The 21,157-nt window shown below is 33.9% G+C and overlaps 1 protein-coding gene across 2 annotated transcripts in view; it reads left to right on the forward strand.

Moving 5' to 3' along the window:
- Window positions 1-21,157, forward strand: part of LOC149542949 (Zinc finger C-x8-C-x5-C-x3-H type family protein) — a 217,368-nt gene that overhangs the window by 146,029 nt on the left and 50,182 nt on the right. For both annotated transcript variants that reach the window (XM_089797884.1, XM_089797885.1), the window contains exon 7: window positions 4,204-4,275. In XM_089797884.1, coding sequence (XP_089654010.1) covers window positions 4,204-4,275 — 72 coding nt within the window. The remainder of the gene's footprint in view (window positions 1-4,203; window positions 4,276-21,157) is intronic.

Genomic DNA, 21,157 nt, shown 5'->3' on the forward strand with positions numbered 1-21,157 from the left:
GATAGAATGCATATAGCAAATATATATTTCAAGGCAAAAAGAATAATGCTTATTAATAAAGATAATCAATAATTACTTTCCATAATCTAATCTCAAAACTAAAATAAATATAATTTATATATTAAATCATTTGCAACATAAAATGGTGAAATGATATGAAAATATAATGGAATTGGAATACAAGGATAGGATAAAATATGATGGAAAATGGGATATTATTTTCTCTCATCATTCCCCCCAACTTAGCATATTGCACGTCCTCATGCAATCGGTATGATCAAAGGGTCTTTGATATGAATTAGAAGCAGTTGGATTTATGGCTTTGGCTTTGTCTCTAGCCTGAACCATGATAACTCGTGTATAAACACAAAGTCCTTTCATTGCTTCATATGACAAGCTTTGTTGTTTTCTCTTTTTTTCAATTTCTTATTTTCAATATTTTCTCTTTTCTTCTTCTTTTTCATTTCTTTTCATTTTTAATAACATCATGGTTCAAAAGGTTACATATAGGAGAAATTTATCTCACTTTGCACAAGAGGATTTTAAATGGATTAAATAGGAGACAAAACAAATGATTACATAGGATGGAAATAATGGACAGTGCGATGGGATTACAGAGGATGATGGATGAAAGATATATAATAGAATGGGATACCTCCCCCCAATTGAAAAGGTTGACGGTCCATGGGAAACAAGGAGAGGCAAGGTAAAGATGTTGCATAAAGATCAATATAAATAAAGTTAATAGATAAAATAATGAAGAATAAAATTGATTGCTTTACCAACTTGCATATCTAGAGAAGCCAAGGTTGGAATGCAGAGCATTGCAGCAACAAGGAATTGAGAATTGCACCACAAACTGAAACACCACAAAAGACCACCATTTGACTAAAATCACCAAAAAGCATACCACAGCAAGGAACCAAGAACTTCGACATAGTCTACAGGTATAGGAGCCACCACTATCAGAGGGAAGCATTGCAGAACAAATAATAGGTAGCACATTACATTGAAACACCTCAACAAAAAATGTATCACATACGATGGGTGATCAAAGTTTTAATGCCCATGCTAAATAAGAGCTTCGGGAGTGAGTGACTGGAGGTGCCAAGAGTGCAAGAACCACTTTAGCCAAGGAGTGTTGTTGAAAAGAATGATTAGTAGAAGAATTAAGAATGCCAATTATTGCATTGCCTTTTTTGTTTTTCATTTTTTCTTTCCATTTTTTTCTCATTTTTTCAATTTTTTGCATTGTTTTAAATTTCGATAATGACAAGTGACTGCTAGCAAACCAGTTCTCAATCCATCACTGCTTAATGACATTGTAAAAATAGTTTTCACCAGTAAGGATTTATTTTGCTATTAATATCTACCGAAAATTGGTTTTCAAATATTAACTGGCAAATATTGCCTGAAGGTTTTCATTGTTTGATCTTTTAGTTCTTTTTTTTCCATTTTTTTTCTTTTTTCTTTTTCAATTTTTCAATAAGTGCATAGAATGACCAAAGAAAAGAAATCTTAACATGGATGATGAAAAATGATAGCACCCAAAACTTGAGTTTTGTCCATGACCATGCAGAAGGCATTGTTGAAACTTGATTGCATAGTGAACTTGAAATTATGACCAAGAATAATCTCCACAAAATTGGGAATACTGAAACAATTCCAAAAACCTTGATCCATGTATCTCATAGCATTGGATCTAAAATCTTCTTGTAGAACGTTGGAACACACTAGCGTACTTGGGTAGGAGAATTACTCACAATGAGGGTGATACTCATATTTCTCTTATGATGATAAAATATGATGTCATTACATGAAGCTTAAGAGATATCCATTGTAGGAAAATTTAAAGTTGCAAGTAACACACCATTACCAAAGACATGATTATGGCGTAAAGATCGATAGCAGTCACCAATGTGTTTGTAAAACTCAGAGAGGAAGAAACACATCTCAAGGAAGTGAGTGTGGGAGTTGGCAATATGTTCAAGATTCTTGTGCATTCCGTCAAAGTATTTTCAAATGTGTAGATCAATAAAATAGTACGACATTGTGCATGGATCTCATAGACCCAGTTGGGTAGTGTCCTCCATTTGATCGAGAACCATAGAAAAAGAAATCTTATCTCAAGGTGGTGAACGCCTTATGCCAAAATCTTCCTGTGATTTGAAATAGTGAAGCACAAGTAAAACTGATATGCACCAGATAGCTAGCAGGTCCACACAATGTTATCAAAGCCAACAAAGTGTGTTATACAATTCTTGTGTAGAAAAACATCATCAACTGGTATTGGTACTAAGATTATCCCACCACAACAAGAGACCTATAACCATATTCTCAAAACCAAGCATATCAAGTATAGTAAAGGAATATCATCCAATTAATAACCCTACCATTAAGTGAGTAATGCACAAATGAAGGTAGAGTTATTAGTATGAATAAACACTTGATAACAAATGAATATGATTACAATGAGTTATACCATTGTCAACCAACATAAGAATACATACCTTGATGTGATCCAAGCATCACACAATGAGGTATATTAGAGGCATTAGTAAACATTTATTAGGAATCAATCAAGAATTAGAAAAGTCAAGGGATTCCCCCCAGCTTGACTTCATATTGCAAGCCATGAGAATATTAAGATAACTAAAGAAATAGGGTAATCTATTAAAATAGCTTACATCATCAATTAATCAAAGATTTCAAAAATTCAATGGATATCCCCTTAGAATAATGTCAATTACAAAAGCATGGGATCATAGGAGAATCCAAGAAATTTAGAAATATAATGACAGTTTTCAATGAATGGTCATTGTAAGACAATACAAAAAATCCAGAGTGACATGGATATTTACTTTGATGATTTTTGAATGCATGATCATCCATTGATAACTTTATTTGGCCATTAATGTATATAATCTCTTATGATTGTGCTAAATCAATTATCAATGGTCCTAAATCAATTAAGTATCTGAGGAATACACATTTTAACCATAGGCCTCCAAATATCAATAGGGATATGTAAAAAAACATAGATCTTAGAGGATCTGAAAACACATTGGTGGAATGAGGAATGCATATGGTTTAATATTACTTAGTGTATGAGTAATGTCAATACACATATTTATGAGTCCAATAATTAAAATCGACTCAATTTTAAGTATGGCCTCATTTGTGTGTAGTTGTGATTCACTAAGTAGAAAAGAAGAACAAAGTTGATTATGATTCAATAAATTATATTGTTCTTCTAAGTCAGTTAAAGCAAAATTAGATCCCTTAAGTGCATCAATACATTCCAGTGTTGATTTACCAAGTTCAAGCACATCATTAGATGGTAAAGGGATCCGTGAAAGTTTATATGCAGCTTTGACCACCTTATTGTGAAGTGTTGCATGAGGCAATATAGTCACCTTTGGTGGATATGGTGGAGTGGGTAGAATATGATATGAATGAAATGATGAAAATGGCAAGAATTGTTGAGGATATAAAGTGGGTGGGAATAAGTAGATGGAAAGAATAGAGATGGTAAGGATGGATATAGTGGTTGTTGTGAGTATTCTTGATTACACTTGTCATGCATATTATGTGAAGAAGTGTATTTTGAAGAAACATATTGTCTTTGTAATGTAAAAGAGTGACAATACATGTTACCATCATAATTCATACCTTCACCTTCTTGAGTTGGTATTTGAAATGGTTCACCAGTTACAAGGAAGAATTGTTTACTTACATCCTTAGAATGACAAGGTTCATATATATCTTGTACCTCCTTCACCACACACTCTTGATTGTTCAGGCATATGCACTTATCATCCCTCATGTAACATTTAGAAGAAGTGGGTAAATTTTTATTCTCAAAATCATATTGTTCTAAAAATTCATCAATTATTTTCTCTTGTTCAAACAGAGAATTTGTACATACCTGTGACATAATTATTATCTACCCATCTACATGGAGAACTTACAAAAAAATCCTAACAGTAGTACATCAGTTTGAGGCTTTTGTGCTTACATTTTTTTTTTGTATTCAAATTGTCCTAGTTTTTTGAATGTGACCTGGTTTGGATCATTTTAATGAAGATTTATCACCAAAATTATCATTGCAGTGTATCTCTAGTTGTCTTTAATGTTGTTACTTATATTGTACAATATTTTACTATAGAATATGTATTTACATGATGAATTTTTAATCTGCAGGCTTGGATCCAAAATTAAAAAGTTCATAAAAGTGCATCTTCGCTTTGTTCAGGCAAAGGAGAGTGTTAATAAGTGAGTTATCGTGCCTGTATTTCTTATTTTTTAATATGGTCTCAGAATTGTTTTAATGGTATGGCTGTATTTATTAAATGTGAATGGCATTGTTGTTCATTTTTTTTTTTTTTTTTCTAATAGAAATGTTACTGATTAGAGGCACAATTTCTAAGTGAGACTATATATTCAGATACATTTTAAACATCATCAGTTGTCCATTTCTTCTGAATTGGAAAATTCTTTGATTTAGGGCCCCAAATTATGGAAGATTAAGGGTTCTTGTCACTTTGTGACATGGCCTTGTTCATTGTGCATTCAACTACATGTTAATTGCAAGACAGTTGTTCCTTTATGGAACAATCGGTCACCATCACCCCATGTTGCTATTCTCTTTGTATGCTTGGTGGATGTTGGCCAATACTTTTATAAGAGTTTTATCTCATGTGACTGTAAGAGGAACAAGGCCTACTTCAGTTGGTTAGGGTGTTTCCACACCAATGTGGTGGTTGTGGGTTTGATTGTAGTTCTGTACACCTTTCATCATTGATACTTAATTGTTTTTAACATTTACTTGGAAGTTCATATGTTGAGAAGGTATGATCTCGTTGGAACATGTAGCACAAGGAAGCTACTTGTCCATTGGTTGAAAAGTGATGTGGCATGTTGTGGTGCTGTTAGAATCTGAAATGGTGAATGATCTAGAAAAATTAGTGCAAACAAATAGAAATAAAACTGTGAATGCAAATGATACAAGTTCAAAATAGCAACACAGGGCTAGGCTCCACAGGAGAACTGAAAATGTTGGAGCAACGAAATGGCATTAGAAGAATGCATGAGCAAAACCTGTAGAATGCAATTACAATGCATTGGAATGGGATGAGATGCTCATATGAGAGAAATGGGTGATACATAAAGCACTTACTACCCAAGAAATTAAAACCATGACCAATGTGGGATAAAGTGAAAAAGTTCCTAAGTAAACTAAGAGTGGAGAGCTAAAGTGGAGAACTAGCTAATAAATAAAAAGATATCTAAAGAACCCCTTTCACACTAACACTCGCTCATAAGTTCATCTTAGGGGAAAATTATACTAAACAAGGGTCTTGGCAATGAGGCATGTTGAGGTACCCATATACAAGAAGTCCCCCACAAAGAGAAGAAGCCCCCCTCAACATAAATGAAGCCTCTGAACGTTACTCAAGTATCCTTGTTTTGATGCTGAGATATATCTTAAACATATCAAGTGTTTTAGGGCACAATGACAATCCAAAATCTAATTCAGACTAAGGCAGATCATATCCATATACAATGATGAGCCCTCCAAATATAGCTTAAATGTCTCCACACCAATTTTAAATGGTGACAAGATATGACGTAGAAATGGAACAAGAGTTTGAAGACATCCTCTCCAAATGCCACTCAAGGATCTCTAAGCCAATGCTAAAATGTGAAAATACTGATATTACAAATCATGTACCATGGTCACTTAACTATTGATAGCGCTCTTCATCAAAGAGACAAGTTGACCTATAGGAATTAACTACGTCTGCAGAAGATGTCAATATGAATGATGACTGAGCCAGAACTGCAGAAACTGTCATTGTAGAGGTAGATGTAGGCAAAAGAAATAAAAGGAGACTCTAAAAGTACCAAGCATCTATTTTTAGAAGATCAATTTAAACCTGCTGCATTGAATCACTGAAATCCAAGTATGAAGCAATAGTAGATAAAGCATCCTCAACTGGAGGAGATGAAGTGTCAACTGTGGAAACAACAGTTTGTGGAGGAACACTGTATGAAAATCATTCTTTCTTTGACAATATGCCTGCACGAGTCAGGGTAGTAGGTCCCTTGGTGAAGGGTACATAACAATCTCCCAACTACTATGAGATGATGGACCAAGCAATGACACTGCACTCTGTGTGATGAATATCCCCTGTAAATTACAATGCTACCAGTCCATAAACTTTGTCGTTTTTGTCACCCACTTGTTCTTCTAACACTCATCATGAAGCTTAGGAATGAGTCCAAGGAGATAGGGTAGTAGACCATGCTCACTGCAATGATTCAGAATCCTTTGCTTCCAAGACAAATAGTTCTCTGGATTAAGCTCAAGTGCCTTCGAGGTCGCAATCTTGTTGACAGGCTCCCTCAGATGGTTAATGTCAGGCCTAGCACTGATGAAAAATGGCCTGAAGTGCGGATCGGCCAGCGGACCCATCCAATCCACAACATATGAGGGGGCTGTGGATAGTGTCCAGCAAAAACATTAGGACAAATACCACCCCTCCCCTGCCCACAAATAAAAAAGAAAGCAGAACTTGTTCTTAGTTTGTGATTATACAAAAGACACCGAGAGAAACCAATATACCGATGCATCCCACACTTCTCACTAGATTCAGAAATCATCCCCCAACTATTAAAATGTCGGCACTTTATGGCATAGGGCAATTACAAAACTTTTCCCAAATTATAATAAAGGCCAACAAAAGCCAAAAAAATCAACACAAATCTATATAAATTAGCTGTAGCATTACTCAGCATCAACCTCAGCATGCAATATTTGAAGAGAATGACAAGAAAACTCAGAAAGCTCAACATGGATGAAAAGTACTCATCCTCAATTAAATTTGATATCTGAGGCAAAAGTTATGAATTTTTTTAAATCTAAAATTATTCTGCCTGACAACATTCTCATAGCTAAACACTTATGCTTCGAATTTGATTTTTGTAATATTTGTTCAGTGGATGAAAAAGATAATAAAAATACAGGAATATTTTTGGGCTACAAAACATAGCCAGATTTATTTTTTCATTCCAGCAAGCAAAAGATGAAAAACTGAATTAAATTCAACCTTCAGTTGCCAAAAACAAGTCGCGGTAAACTTTTTGGACAACAGTTTTTGCCAGATCTCTTCACTATTTGTAAAATCTGAAAATATTCAGCGAGTTCTGCAAAGCAAAGATATATATCAAGAAATCATTTTTTCGATTTGACTAGCAAAAAGTTCAGATCTAATGCAAAAATATGAACACCTCCACTCTTTCTTTGTTTTGGTGAAATAAGAGCTAGATCTGATTTTCTTGAACCTTTTGTGTTAATTCTTGATAACATACTGAGCTGAACAGCAGATCGTACAAGATCATATAAAGCATGAAGATCCTTATTTACGGATTGGTCTCTCATATACATTATTTATATGACCTAATCAGTGTCTTCAATGGGGCACTTATTATGTTCTATTTTGCATAGTATAGTTAGTATGTTTACTAACTAATCATAATCTTCTTTAGACGCCAATCTTGGCAAGATAAATTGACAATTATATAGAGGGTCGACTTGGTACGAGTCATGTCCTTTCTAAGGGCACGCCTCTTGATTGCCATATAAATAATGGTTAATAATGTGGATAAAGGACACATGAAAATTATATGGTCTGCTCCTTCAGCATTACTACACTATCCGATTTGTAGCAAGTATAAAACATTCTGCAGAGTAATTATTATACTCCAGATAACACTTCATATACAGGTCTGATATATTCAAGATCATCTTCAGCAAATAAAGAGAAGCATTATATCAGTTTGGTTGTTCAGAATTTTCAGAAACTTTACATGGTATCAAAGCTTTGGTAGTCAAACCTAGGCTCTGAAAAATTGGCAATCAGACTTTAAATATATAGCAACATCCTTCTACCTTCAATGGCTAGTGCAATCAGACCTGGGGACAGGTTTGATGGAAAAAAACACTTAGTTGCTTGGAAATTTAGAATTATGATGATCCTTGAAGACAATGATGTGAAACCGTTTGGTGATAAAGAATCCAAGCAACTTGATGTTGATTCTCATAAAACTATTTGGAGTAAAGGAAACAAGAAAGCCATGCAAATCATATTAGATGTAGTGAAAAATGAAGTAGTACCTATGCTAATATGATGAATGCATTATTAAATACATATGAGGTTAACAATGCAACTAGAACCCTTGCACTAAAAAGGGAACTGAATCGTATATAGATAAAGAAGGGAGAATCTATGAATTCATACTTCCTAAGGGTGGCTAGTCTAAGAGATGAACTTGCAAGTATAGGGACCATAATCAAAGACAAAGAGCTAACACTTATGGCTATAGATGGGTTACCGGATTCATGGGAAACATTCTCACAAGGAGTAAGTGCTAGAGACAATCTTCAAGACTTAAATAGACTTAAAGGAGATTGCAGAAGAGTCCAGGAAACTTAAGAAAGGAGGAAAATTGAAAATTGAAGATGAAGAACTTCATGTCCTCAACACAAATACCTATACAAGTAAGAAGAAGCACTTCAAGAAGAAGAAGAATTATCAAAGAAATGATAAACCTAAGAAAGATTTATCCAAAATAAAATGCTTCAAATGTGAAAAATTTGGACACTATAGATCTAATTGCTTTGAGAATACAAAGCAACAAGTAAACTATACAAACGTTACTAGGAAAGAAGAAAACTATGATCTTGAGAATTGTGTATTGTATTCTTCACTATCAAACGAAGTATCAAGCAATGCATGGGTAATTGATAGTGGATCATCTCGACACATTACATGATACAAAGAAGTACTAGACTCAATATCAGAAGAAGATGATGACAAAGTTACCATAGGTGATCATTCCTCTCATTCAGTCAAAGGAATTGGGAACTGCACCTTGAAACTAAAGTCGGGTATTTCTCTACATATCAAAAGAGTACACTATGTGCTAGGAATAAAGAGGAATCTAATCTCTGTTACAACACTTGAAGATGATGGACATAATGTTGCAGTCATAGACGGTAAAGTAATGACCCGGTTTAAGAACTCTTCATTTAAGAAATCAAAGTTGATTGGTCAAAGAAAGAGATACTTGTATGAATCAAACATAGAACCTATCCAAGCCTTAATCCATGAAGCTGCTGATATAAATGAAATGTAGCATAGAAGGTTAGGACATCTAAACTTCAAGACATTATCGAATATGGAGAAGATGGTTACTGGTTTACCTAAGTTGAATAAAGATCATTCAAGCATATGCAAAGGATGCACTCTAGGTAAGAATACCAAAAGTTCATTTCAAGATAGCACTAGAAAAACTAACAATGTTTTGGAATTAGTCCACTCTGATTTATGTGGACCAATGTTTGTTCCTTCTCTTGGAGGATTTTGGTACTATATTCTTTTATCAAGAAAGCTCTCTATGGGCTTAAACAAGCCCCAAGGGCATGGTATGAAATAATTGATAAGTATCTCTCCAATTTAGGATTCTCCAAGAATGAAGTTGATCCGAATATCTATTATAAAAAGGATAAAGATGATATGATAATATTGATACTATATGTTGATGGTTTACTAATAACAGGTGATGATCATCTTATAGATCAATGCATGAAAGATCTAATTAGAGAATTTTAAATGAAAGATTTAGGACTCCTTCATTACTTCCTAGGACTAGAAGTATGGCAGAATTCTGATAGCATCATACTTAATCAAGGAAAGTGTACATTAGAAATCTTGAAGCAAACCTATCTCTTCTCCAATGGAGACTAATCTACACAAACTTAAGGAAACAGTTCCAGAATCACTCTCCATAGATTCTACTCTTTATAGAGAGATGATTGGGTCTCTTATGTACTTGGTAAATACAAGAACTGATATTTGCTATGCTGTTAATGCTTTAATTCAGTTTATGTGTGACCCAAAGGAGATTCACCTAGTTGTAGTCAAACACATTATGAGATACTTATGAGGCACTCTTAATCTTGGCCTCAAGTATGAGAAAGTTGACTTGGACTTGCATGGGTACATAGACTCAGATTGGGCTTGAAGTGTTACTAATAGGAAAAGCACTTCAGGAGGTTGTTTCAGTTTAGGCTTATCGATGATATCTTGGATATGCAGAAAAATGCATCAATAGCACAGAGTTCCATAGAAGTTGAATACTTTGTTACAACAATGGCCTTTGGTGAAGTAGTTTGGCTTAGAAAGTTACTTGTGAGATTATTTGGTCAACCCATGAATCCTACTATTATTCATTGTGATAATCAAAGTTTCATTAAGCTTTCTGTGAATCCATTTTTCCATGCCAAGTCTAAGCATATTGAAATTCCTTACCATTATGTAAGAGATATGGTAGACAAGAATACTATAAAATTAAAATACATTTGCACTGCAAGTCAAACAACAGATATTCTTACCAAACCTCTTGCTCTCAAGTGAAAATAGATCACTTCAGGAAAAGACTTGGTATGATTGAATTATAATACATTTGTATTCTTTAATTATTAATGAAATAATTTTCAATTAAAATTATTATTGTCAGGCTTTTGACCATTATGGGCTTCACCATTTGTATTCATTATCTAAGAGGTAATGATCTCTGATATAATGAACACGTGTATAAAAGACATTATGAGAGATGACAGTCTCTTAGATAATGTGCTGAACAATAGAGAACTGTTGTTAGATCTGGATGAGTTCAAGATCATATTGTGATGAGACATTTCTATGTCTACGAGTCACAACTTGGATGAAGGAAGAATTTAATCATTCTCTGTATTTTATCCTGTGCACTAGTAGATCTTAACTCAAGATTAGATTGTGATATAGGCCCACCAATACCTATGAGTCACAACTCAGATAAAGAATTTGATCGTTCTCCAAAATTTATACTATATATTGCATTCCGTGCAATATTGTTATCACTAGTATAAGTGATATCACAGGGATAGTAATATGACATACTATCATGTGTTCAATTATACCACATGCTTAAAAGATTCAAATAGATATAGAGTATCAATTTATGCCTATTCATCTTGATTGATGGTGCTAGATATGATATCTCTCAGTATGATTATCAAGTTAAGAGGGAGTGTTAAATCTATGTAACTGTGATGACATACTGATCTGAACAGAAGATCATACAAGATCATATAAAGCATGAAGATCCTTATTTAAGGATTGGTCTCTTGTATACATTATTTATATGACCTAATTAACATCTTCAATGGGGCACTTATTATGTTCTATTCTGCATAGTATAGTTAGTATATTTGCTAACTAATCATAATCTCCTTTAGACACCGATCTTGGCAAGATAAATTGAGAGTTATATAGAGGGCCAACTTGGTAAGTGTCAGGTCCTTTCTATCGACATGCCTCTCGATTGCCATATAAACAAGGGTTAATAATGTGGATAAGGGACACACGTAAATTATATGGTCTGCTCCTTTAGCATTAATGCCCTATCCGATTTGTAGCAAGTACAAAACATTTTGCAGAATAATTATTATACTCCAGATAACACTTCATATATAGGTCTGATATATTCAAGATCATCTTTGACAAATAAAGAAGGCATCATATCAGTTTGGTTGTTCAGAATTTTCAGAAACTTTACATTTTGGACATCATGGAACATCTAACAAAAACCATTGGGATTACCAGAATGCTGCAAATAGCTAGAATTTACAAAATATTTGTACAAAAGTCCCAAAGACAAGTTTTCTCTCAAGTTCATATGGAAATGCAAGAGAAGAGCATACTGGGTTTGTAGGAAACCAGCCCAAAACTTACTAGCTCCCCCTGAATCTCTCAAATGAAGATACTAAATCTACTCTTGCAACAGAAAAGCTCTGATATGAGAGAACTGCATTTGCTGTAGAAGCAAAATAGCATTAGAAGAATGCACGTCAAAACCTGTAGAATCAATTGCAATATGGTGGAATGGGATGAGATGCTCATAAGAGAACAATGAGTGAGTATATAAAGTACCTACCACTTAAAAGACTAAAAACATAACCAATGTGGGATAAAGGGAAAAAGTCTGTAAGTAAACTAATTAAATGTCAAGAGAGCTTAAGTGGAGAACTAGCTAATAAATAACTAGATAGTTAAAGAACTGCTTTCACACTAACAGGTGCCACATGGCACAGTCATGATAATTATAGAATCTAGATACATTCGACGGTGACAAGCATTTTGGCAAGCATTACATGGTAATGCGGTATGATTAAAATCTTGCTGGGCTTGAGGTGACAACAAACGTTAAGGGTGTTGTTATATGTTTTTGTTGTTTTTGATGACTTACCAAGTATGGTTCTAGATTAAGAAAGGATTGGAATGGACACATAATCAAAAGAGAAGAGGACACTTAATGTAACACAATACTTTCCTGCCATGTCTGAAATTTGATTTTTTCTTGATTTTTCCTTATAAATCTCATATGTTAGTGTGTGACCACTATGGTATTCTTCTTCTTGATCAAGTATATTGCATAATGTGAATTCTTAATGGATCCCATGAATCCTTGTGTTTGGTTTACCATTCCTTGAATGCTCATGCAATATCCCCTTATGTGATCTTGTAAGGTTTGGGACTTATTTCCTATAGTTTATTTGAAAGAGACTTATTTTCTATTAAAATCTTTACTCACAACGAATTTGGAGAGTGGCAATTGCAAAGTTAATTACCTTGATAGTATGCAAGAGTTAGATTGTTTGTCAATACTTGTATAATGATGGTGATTTCTATCCTTGATGAATATCAATTGTATTATAACCTTAACGTGTGGTTCCAATATGTATATTGAGTGTAATTGCAAAGAATTACTGATATATAAAATAGATCTGAATATGCTGATATGTATTGAGTGTGGTATAAGAAGATGGATCTAATGATGACTTATTCTATCTTTATTGATCTTATATTATGCATGATTAAAGGATTATATTGATACCAGTATATTGACCAGATATTTACTAAATGTAGATACAAATTGTATCTCTTAATATAAGTGTGATGTTTCTGATCTGTAATATAGAAGCCTTTCTGATTTGATGATATGCAGTTTGTCTTGCAAATTCTTAAACAATATAAGAACAATGGTATTTCAGATACCACTGTATGAATATGCAAATAATTTCCTTTGATCGACCTGAACACTTATCTGATATGATTCTTATGAAATAGAGATGAGATAATGGATGATCTATACTATTTTCTGTTTCTGATGGTTGCCATAGAAATGTGCAAACATGCCACTGCTGTTTGCTCTGATAAGACTTAACAATTAGATTTGAGTACTTGTCTGATATAAATCTTTGTGATGCTGATTCGCTATAGGTATCAAATTTTCTGATGTTGAGTCTGAATATTCATGCAATGATTTGTTCGCTGTTCCAAATGGCTTCTTTATTACTATGCGATGCTGCTTACTATCTGCCAGTGGAAAAATCCACTTAAAATATCAGAACTGAAATACTTGAATAATAAACTGTATTGGAATGAATGCTATATGAAGTGGCATCAATGTCTTGCATATATAATATGAGAAGGATGGAAGGGTGGCAACTATGCAGTGCATCCTTAATTACAAACACTTCACTGTACTATTAATTGGTAGTAACTTAATTGCACCTTTCGACATCACACCTTATGTTCTTAGCTCATTGGTGATTTTTCACTTCCATATGGGTGGCAATATGAAGTTTCCTTTCTTCTTGATAATACTTGTTCTGCGCTTGATCCTAAATACATAAAGATTTGTTGTTGAAATCTCTTGCTTGATGCAGGACCTTATACTCTCAGGTCAGTGATATGAATCTCTTGATATTAAATGCAGCCTCATGGTCATATCAAAATAGTCTTGGTGATAATTTGAATACTTGTTATATCCGCCTTCTTGGAGGCGATATTAATATTATGTTTATCCTTCTTGCTGATCGCTAAGAATGGATTGTGAAATTCGATTATTTATTGTCTTATACTCCACAGGCTTCATTATATGGAGTTTTTGGTGTATCTTTGGGTGGCTGTTTTATGCTTCTTGATGTGCTTGTCACCTTACATCTCATTGAATAATTGATGGCTGTGTTCAAAGTGTTTGATGTAGTTAATTGCTCTTTGACAATATTGATATGGCAAGTTACTTCCATGATCTTAAAAATATAAATGGTTGGCAACCAATATATTGCTTCTTACCAGGATCGTCTGCTCGATGTCACTTACTCAAGACTTGGATAGTTTATTGGGTGTGCTTGGGTGTTTGGTTCATGGTTTTGTCAATGGTGCCTTGCTTGACTTATATCTACCGTCGTGAACAATTTATCTTATTGTCTATCAGTATCCTTCACTTTATGCTTTATGAAGTTGCTAGCTGAAAATTGTGAAGTCTTATAAATAAAACGATTCCTTGATGGCTTCAGTCTACATCTTTACGTTCTTCAAAATGCCACTGGCCTATCAAGAAGAATATACACATGTAACTTCTTAAAGTACTTATTGCTATGCACAATTCTACTTGCTAACTACTTGGAAGTGTTCAAGGTCTGCCACACCTTGATTGCATGTGTTTTAATGCAAGAGAACTTTAATGCAAAGGATAGGGATATCACAGTTATTGATGTTTTGTTTTGTTTATCAGTTGCCTGAAAGTGACAGGGCTATTTCTGAGTCCAAATTGCATTAGTAGCTTTTCAAAAGGCCATTTTGGTCTTGAAATGTTTACCTCCATGTGTTCTTTAACCGAACAACCTATTGATAACCACGCTTTAGATCAGTCCTGAAGAATTTTTCGCACCTAAAGTTGATATTAGGCTGTAAATGTAAGAGAGTTGATATCAATTTTTTTATTGTAATCTTGTTCAATGCCAGAAAATTATGCAGGGATGCAAAGTCCACCATTCTTAGTAACAGAGGTTCTGTTTAAATAATTACAAGAGAGATAATAGCATGGCACTGAGAAGAGGAATCCTATTTTGTACCCCATTTGCATTTAAGTATACCAAAAGGAGGTTCTCCCTTATTTATTTCTGAAATAGGATGCCCGTCGCAGTTCTCCCTTAATCACAATGTAGAAGGATGCCCGTATAATGGTTCTCCCTAAATTGCTACTGTAATAAGGCACCCTTCACGGTTCTCTCTTAATTGCAGTCTTGGAAAGGTGCTAGCAATAGAGTGCCCTTGGCAGTTCTCCTTTAATCATAGCGCAGTAGAGTGCCCTTATAGTGCCTCTCCCTTAATTGCCTCTACGTGTCCTCTGTGATTTTCCCTTAATTGCAGCTCTTTTCCCCTCTATTATGGATACGCTATCAATGTTGCTTCTAAAGTAGATGACAGATAAGCCTTTTCTCTACAATTTTTTCTTTGGATCTCTTCTTCAAATTGTGATAATCTCATCTTGAATTTTCTATAAACTAGTCACTCAACTAAGTCCATAATCTTGCTCCAAATTTGACTTGTATCTTTTCTCAAGTTTTCCTCACACTCTACTCCAAAAGCTTTCTTCTATACAAGATTTAGGACCATCTTTGTAAAACTGATTTGAATTTGCCAATGTCTGCCCATGATTGCAAATCTCTCAGTTCATTCTTTTTATTTTCTTGTTAGATTCCTTTCTTTTGACTAGAACAATACCCTGTTTTATCTTCTACCCTACAAGATGGCAGGACCATGCTCTAATACCATTGTAATGTCCTCTGTCCACTCCTGCGGGATTTGGGACTAATTCTTATATTTAATTGCAAGAGGCTTCTTTATAACTCGATTCTTTAGTTTTCAACAAATGAGTGTATTGTAAAATGCCCGTATTCTTTAAAGAACGATGTCTCAATGCAAATTGGGCTTTCTTGATGCTATGTAAGAATGACTGTCGATATACTTCTGGATACTTGTTAAATTTGTAATAAACCTCCAAGACATTTCCATGGCTTTGCACAATCTTCCGTCATCATTTTGTCGAGTAGTTCACTTATATTCTGAGAATTAAGAAGTTTGTGATTGTCATTGTAAATGTTCAGATGTAAAATGTTCCATGCCATGTTAATGGTAAGAACTGTGTAAACCTTACAACAATTCCCCACTATGATCTTTATGTGGATTTTTTCAAATGTTTCACTTGGTTGCTGATTGTCAGTTCTAGTTTGCACAATGACGTTATATTATTGCTACTTTGGATGCTCAGGGGCAATTGAAGTCATTCATGATTCAGAACTCACACATTTAGATTCAGATATTATGTGATTATAATTGAACATATTACTTTATGACTGAAAATGGATGTATGCAGATTCCTAACTGTAGATTGATAATGTTCAGCTACATATGACTATTTTTCTTGTCAAATGAAAAACCTACTGAAATTTTTTAACAAGCATATATGGAGCACCAGAACTAGCCTCACTTGATTCCTTAATTGTCAGTGACCATTATTTCGAGTACCCATCAAATGGTCAAGTATCTCATCCTCCTGGAAGATTACACACAGAGAATGGTATGTATTGTTGATGGACACATAATGAAGCTGATCCCATATCCAAGACATACGCATTGTAGACTTTACATTAGTCGAGGATCTTTTGAAATTAAGTTTTCAACAGTTTTCATTTCCTCACCATTTCGGTAGATATACTTATCAAATAATAATAAATTTGCAATTTCCCTTGTGCCCTTTCGTACTCCAATCCAGTAAAAGCTAAGCAATAGATTGCTGACTAATGAATATGTCATGTCCTTTGTCCTCTGCATGCTTGAGATGTTTTGTTCTTATTTCTCAATTTATTTACGAACTAAAACATATTCTATTGAAGACTTTTCATACGCTGTAAAGCAATTTGGTAACCATTTAACAGCGATTTCATTAGCAAAATCTTTGGGGATGACATCCCTTTTTAGTAACCAAGATTTCCCTTGGATGACACTCAAAGATCGTATGCGATATCATTGGAATACTTGCTGTAATAACCAATCACAATAACTAGATCAATCGAATAAATTATTGTGTTTCATCCAATCACCATTGGCCCCTACTTACAAATGGCATCCTCCATAGTGGTACAGTGAGCAACTCAAATGTGTTTTTAGCTATTAGCTGTTATCAATGGAAGGCTAGGAATTATCAATATCCTCAAAATATAATGTGAACTTCTCATTGGATCCTTATTTCCCCCATATTCATTCTCGTGGAAGCTGGTTATTCTCTCCTTCCTAGTGCAGAAGAGGCATGTTTCTTACTCTCCCTCTTCCCATCCATAGTTACAACTCCTTTAAATGATATTGTATTTCTTCATTGTGCTTTTTTTTGTGTCAACTATTTTAAATTTCTCATTTGTTTATTTATTAATATTATTATTTTATCTATTTAATAATTTATATCTTAATTTCTATTTCATATCTTTATTTTACTATTAAGTATTAATTTTTAATAATTATATTAATTTATTGTATTTAATAATAGATTATGTTATTAAAATAATAAAGGAAAATAATAAATAATCTTTATTTAATATTTAAATTTTATTATTAATTATTATTTTATTATAATAATTATATTATATTATTTTAAATAATAGATTGTATTATATTATAATATCACAATATTCATTCATTAATATATGTAACATTATATTATACTATATTTATTTTCATTGTTATTATATTTAGTAATAAATTACAATCCTAAAGATAATTCAATATTAATAAATTTTTTGCCAATTTTATATTATTCTAATTTAATAGTTAATATATTATTAATAATATTGTTTTCTTTAGATCAATCTTGAAGAAAATTTTGCGCCGAAAGATGATATCAGACCCTTAATGTGAGGGAGTTGATATCAATTTTTTTATTGTAATCTTGTTTAATGCTATAAAATTAATGTAGAGATGCCAAGTTCCACCATTCTTGATCATAGAGGTTCTTTTTAAAGACTTAAAACGGAGAGAATATCATGGCATGGAGGATGATCCTCAACTTATGAGACATACCCTTGCCTTTGTTTGCAATCTGCAAATTGTCCCACATCATTTTGCATGTTGTCATCGCTTGAACATGGGCCCCAAACTCCGTGAATATGAGCTGGATGTTGGAGTGCCCAATATGATCAATTTTGGCAATGTTGAACTTAGGCACACAATTAGTGACTAGGCCTTAGCCACGTGGTAATCTTGTCAATGATGTTCTCAATTTTTTTTTCAGTTTTGTGGACAATTTAAACACTCAAACTTCTTGGAAAGAGTTCTCTATGAGAGAGAGAATAAAGAAACCAATATTTTTTATTTAATTAAAAAGGGTCAATACAATAATCTTGTATAAATAAGTTACATCCTCTCTTAAGTCTTTGATTTGGAGAGTCAATTTATGATTATGATTTGCATATCTACTTTGCTCTATGAGCTTGTACTTTTTGAAATTTTAAGAGGGGTTTTATTTTGTACCAAACTTTGTCAATGTTGGTGATATTTTAAGCATAGTTGAAAAACTCGTACTCGGCAACTTAATGCCAAAGGCCAAAAAAATCGATAAAATGTCTGTGATTATTCAACAACTTACCGACAACAAAACCAAAAAAAAAAAAATATGCTTAAATTTAATGAGAAGTGCATTTTTTTGTAAAGTTCAATGAGGAGATGCATCTAATGAGTTATTAAATGAGTAAACAAATGAAACAAGCCGAGTCTAGATATATTTAAATGGTGTACAAAATGGCATCCCCATGTGGAATATGAGTAGCTAGTAGCATGATAGTCTGAAGCAAAAATATAATAGCAAATTGTCTTTGTAAAACTACTAGCTTTGTAAAACAACTCTAGTAAAAACTATGAGAGGGGTAGGGGGTCTAGTGCTAATGGTTTGTTGTGGCTGTGACTCCTCCCTTTGCACAATTGAGTGACTAGATTTTATTCCTAGATGTAGATGGTGTTTTCTCTAGCAATGACTCCTTATCATCCTCATTGTCATCCAATCCCGCTACATATCTGCCCTTGTCCATAGCCTGCCTCTCCAAATTGTAGATCTCATCCTTTGTAAGCAATGGAAGCTGCTCCTATGTTGTCCAATCACGGAACTATGCCAATCCAAGTCAAGTAGATCAATTGGTGTTTTCTCTACCTTCGTTACGTGCAACTAAAAGTTTATATTGCACAAAAACAAGGTTAGTGGGGCATTTCTATGCTAACTTGTTCCACTTCTTGATGTGGATGATCTTAGTCAAGCATAAGATTCAAAGGGGAAGTCTTTGCAAATTTTGAACATTTCCACCCCAATTTCACTGCCAAGCATGTGTAAAATAAAGTATTGAAGAGCTAGAAATCAAGATGAAAAGTATTTTAATATTTATCTACTTAGAATGCATGTGAAAGACTCCAAAATTCTAAATATTATACCTGGGGTTTGAGTGTTTCTTCCTCTCTTCGCTATGTCTGAAGAGAATAGCTCGTCTCTTACATTCTTGTACATGTCCAATGAGGAAAAAATGAGGTCTCTCACCTTAACCTTGGTTATCATCTTGTGCATGCATTCAATAAGGCCCTACGTGACGTCTCCATTGCGATCCAAGTGGGACGGTGAGAAACATAAATGATGGTTGAGGAAGTAACTTGCAACATGAATAGGTTGGTGGAGCTGATTGTTCCTCTCCTACCAATAATTTCCCATATGGGGGCCAAGTTTGACGCTGCTTCCCTTGTAGAAATTTTTGATAGGCCCTTTCACCTAAGCCATTGTCTCATAGAGATATATCCCATTGGGGTTTGATCCCCATTAACCAAGAGAACTCTAACCAAGGGCTTCGACACCTACAATGGGAAAGTACAAAGACATTAATTATTTAAGGTACAAAAAAAATATTTAGATTGGTTGTCGAAGACCATAGATGTGACACTTTCTCCATCAAGCTTCTTCAAATAACTTGAGGCTAGCCATCGCTGGCTCGCATACATTTGCTTCAAAGAGGTCAAAGAAGTAAGAATGCTTTTCATGTTAAAAAAATCGTTGCAAACTTTGTGACTCCCACTCTGACCAACTCCTCCCCTTGGGTGTGTTTTCTCATCAAGCGAAGAACCCAAACTTTGTGACTCCCACTTTGACTAACTCCTCCCCTTGGGTGTGTTTTCTCATCAAGCGAAGAACCCAAGGGTGATTTTAGATGTATTTTGTCATCTTTCTTGAATCCCATAGAACCGGTCTTAGTCAATCTAGTTTTCCAATGTCCTTCAAAAGAGGGCTAAGGACATGCACTTCACAAGTAGTTAAAAAAAGTGTCTTAGAGGATCTTACCTGCTGTAGTATTGGTTAGGATTTGCACTGAATTATCAATTCTCACCTCCATTGCAACTTGCTCTAACATTAGAGCCAACATTATAGCAATCTTCATCTTGTTGGTGATATCCACGTATTTCAAAGAAAACACATCATCCTTGCACTAAACCAAAAATAAATGGTGCAGTTTTTGCCATCTGTCCATCCATCTAAAAGAATGGTGCAGCCAAATTGTTCCCATTATATATTTTTTGTTCTTCTACCACTTCGTTTTCTCTAGAAATTGCATTTGTAAGCAACCTACAAGTACAAAATAAAATCAATGTTAAGGACACAATTTCGATAAAAAATAACTTACATTCAACAAATATAAACAATTACTACATGTAAAAAAAGAACATAAATTTAGTATACACTAAAAAAATAAAACTTAACATAAGCTATCAAGATTCAAAACTAACATAAAAATAAAAAACTAGAACAAGTGAACTAATTTTCCAATCAAGTTTGTATGAGAAGGCACCTTGTAGTCTTTCCCGCCATGGTCAGTGCGGTAACCAAATTTCAGCCAATACAGGTTTTTTGCAACATTGAATGGGATGTTGTTGAAGTGCCAGAAATCAACACAAGCAACGTGCACTTGCCACTACACATCCCTATTCCACCTAGTTCCCTCCAAATTAGTAAAATAATATCTCCTAAGTTAGTCTCTATCTATATAAATGCCACTTATATATAGTTAATATCTTGTATAATAGATTCTTTCCATTTTTCATATGTTCAGTTTTAGAAACATCTCGATTGTAAATAAGAATAATTCATTCTTTGTTAATAATCATTCAACTATTTACCAATT

Source organism: Cupressus sempervirens, chromosome 8 (genome assembly GCF_028749045.1).
Source record: "Cupressus sempervirens isolate cs-2001-9-10 chromosome 8, ASM2874904v1, whole genome shotgun sequence".
In the NCBI taxonomy this organism is placed as follows: domain Eukaryota; kingdom Viridiplantae; phylum Streptophyta; class Pinopsida; order Cupressales; family Cupressaceae; genus Cupressus; species Cupressus sempervirens.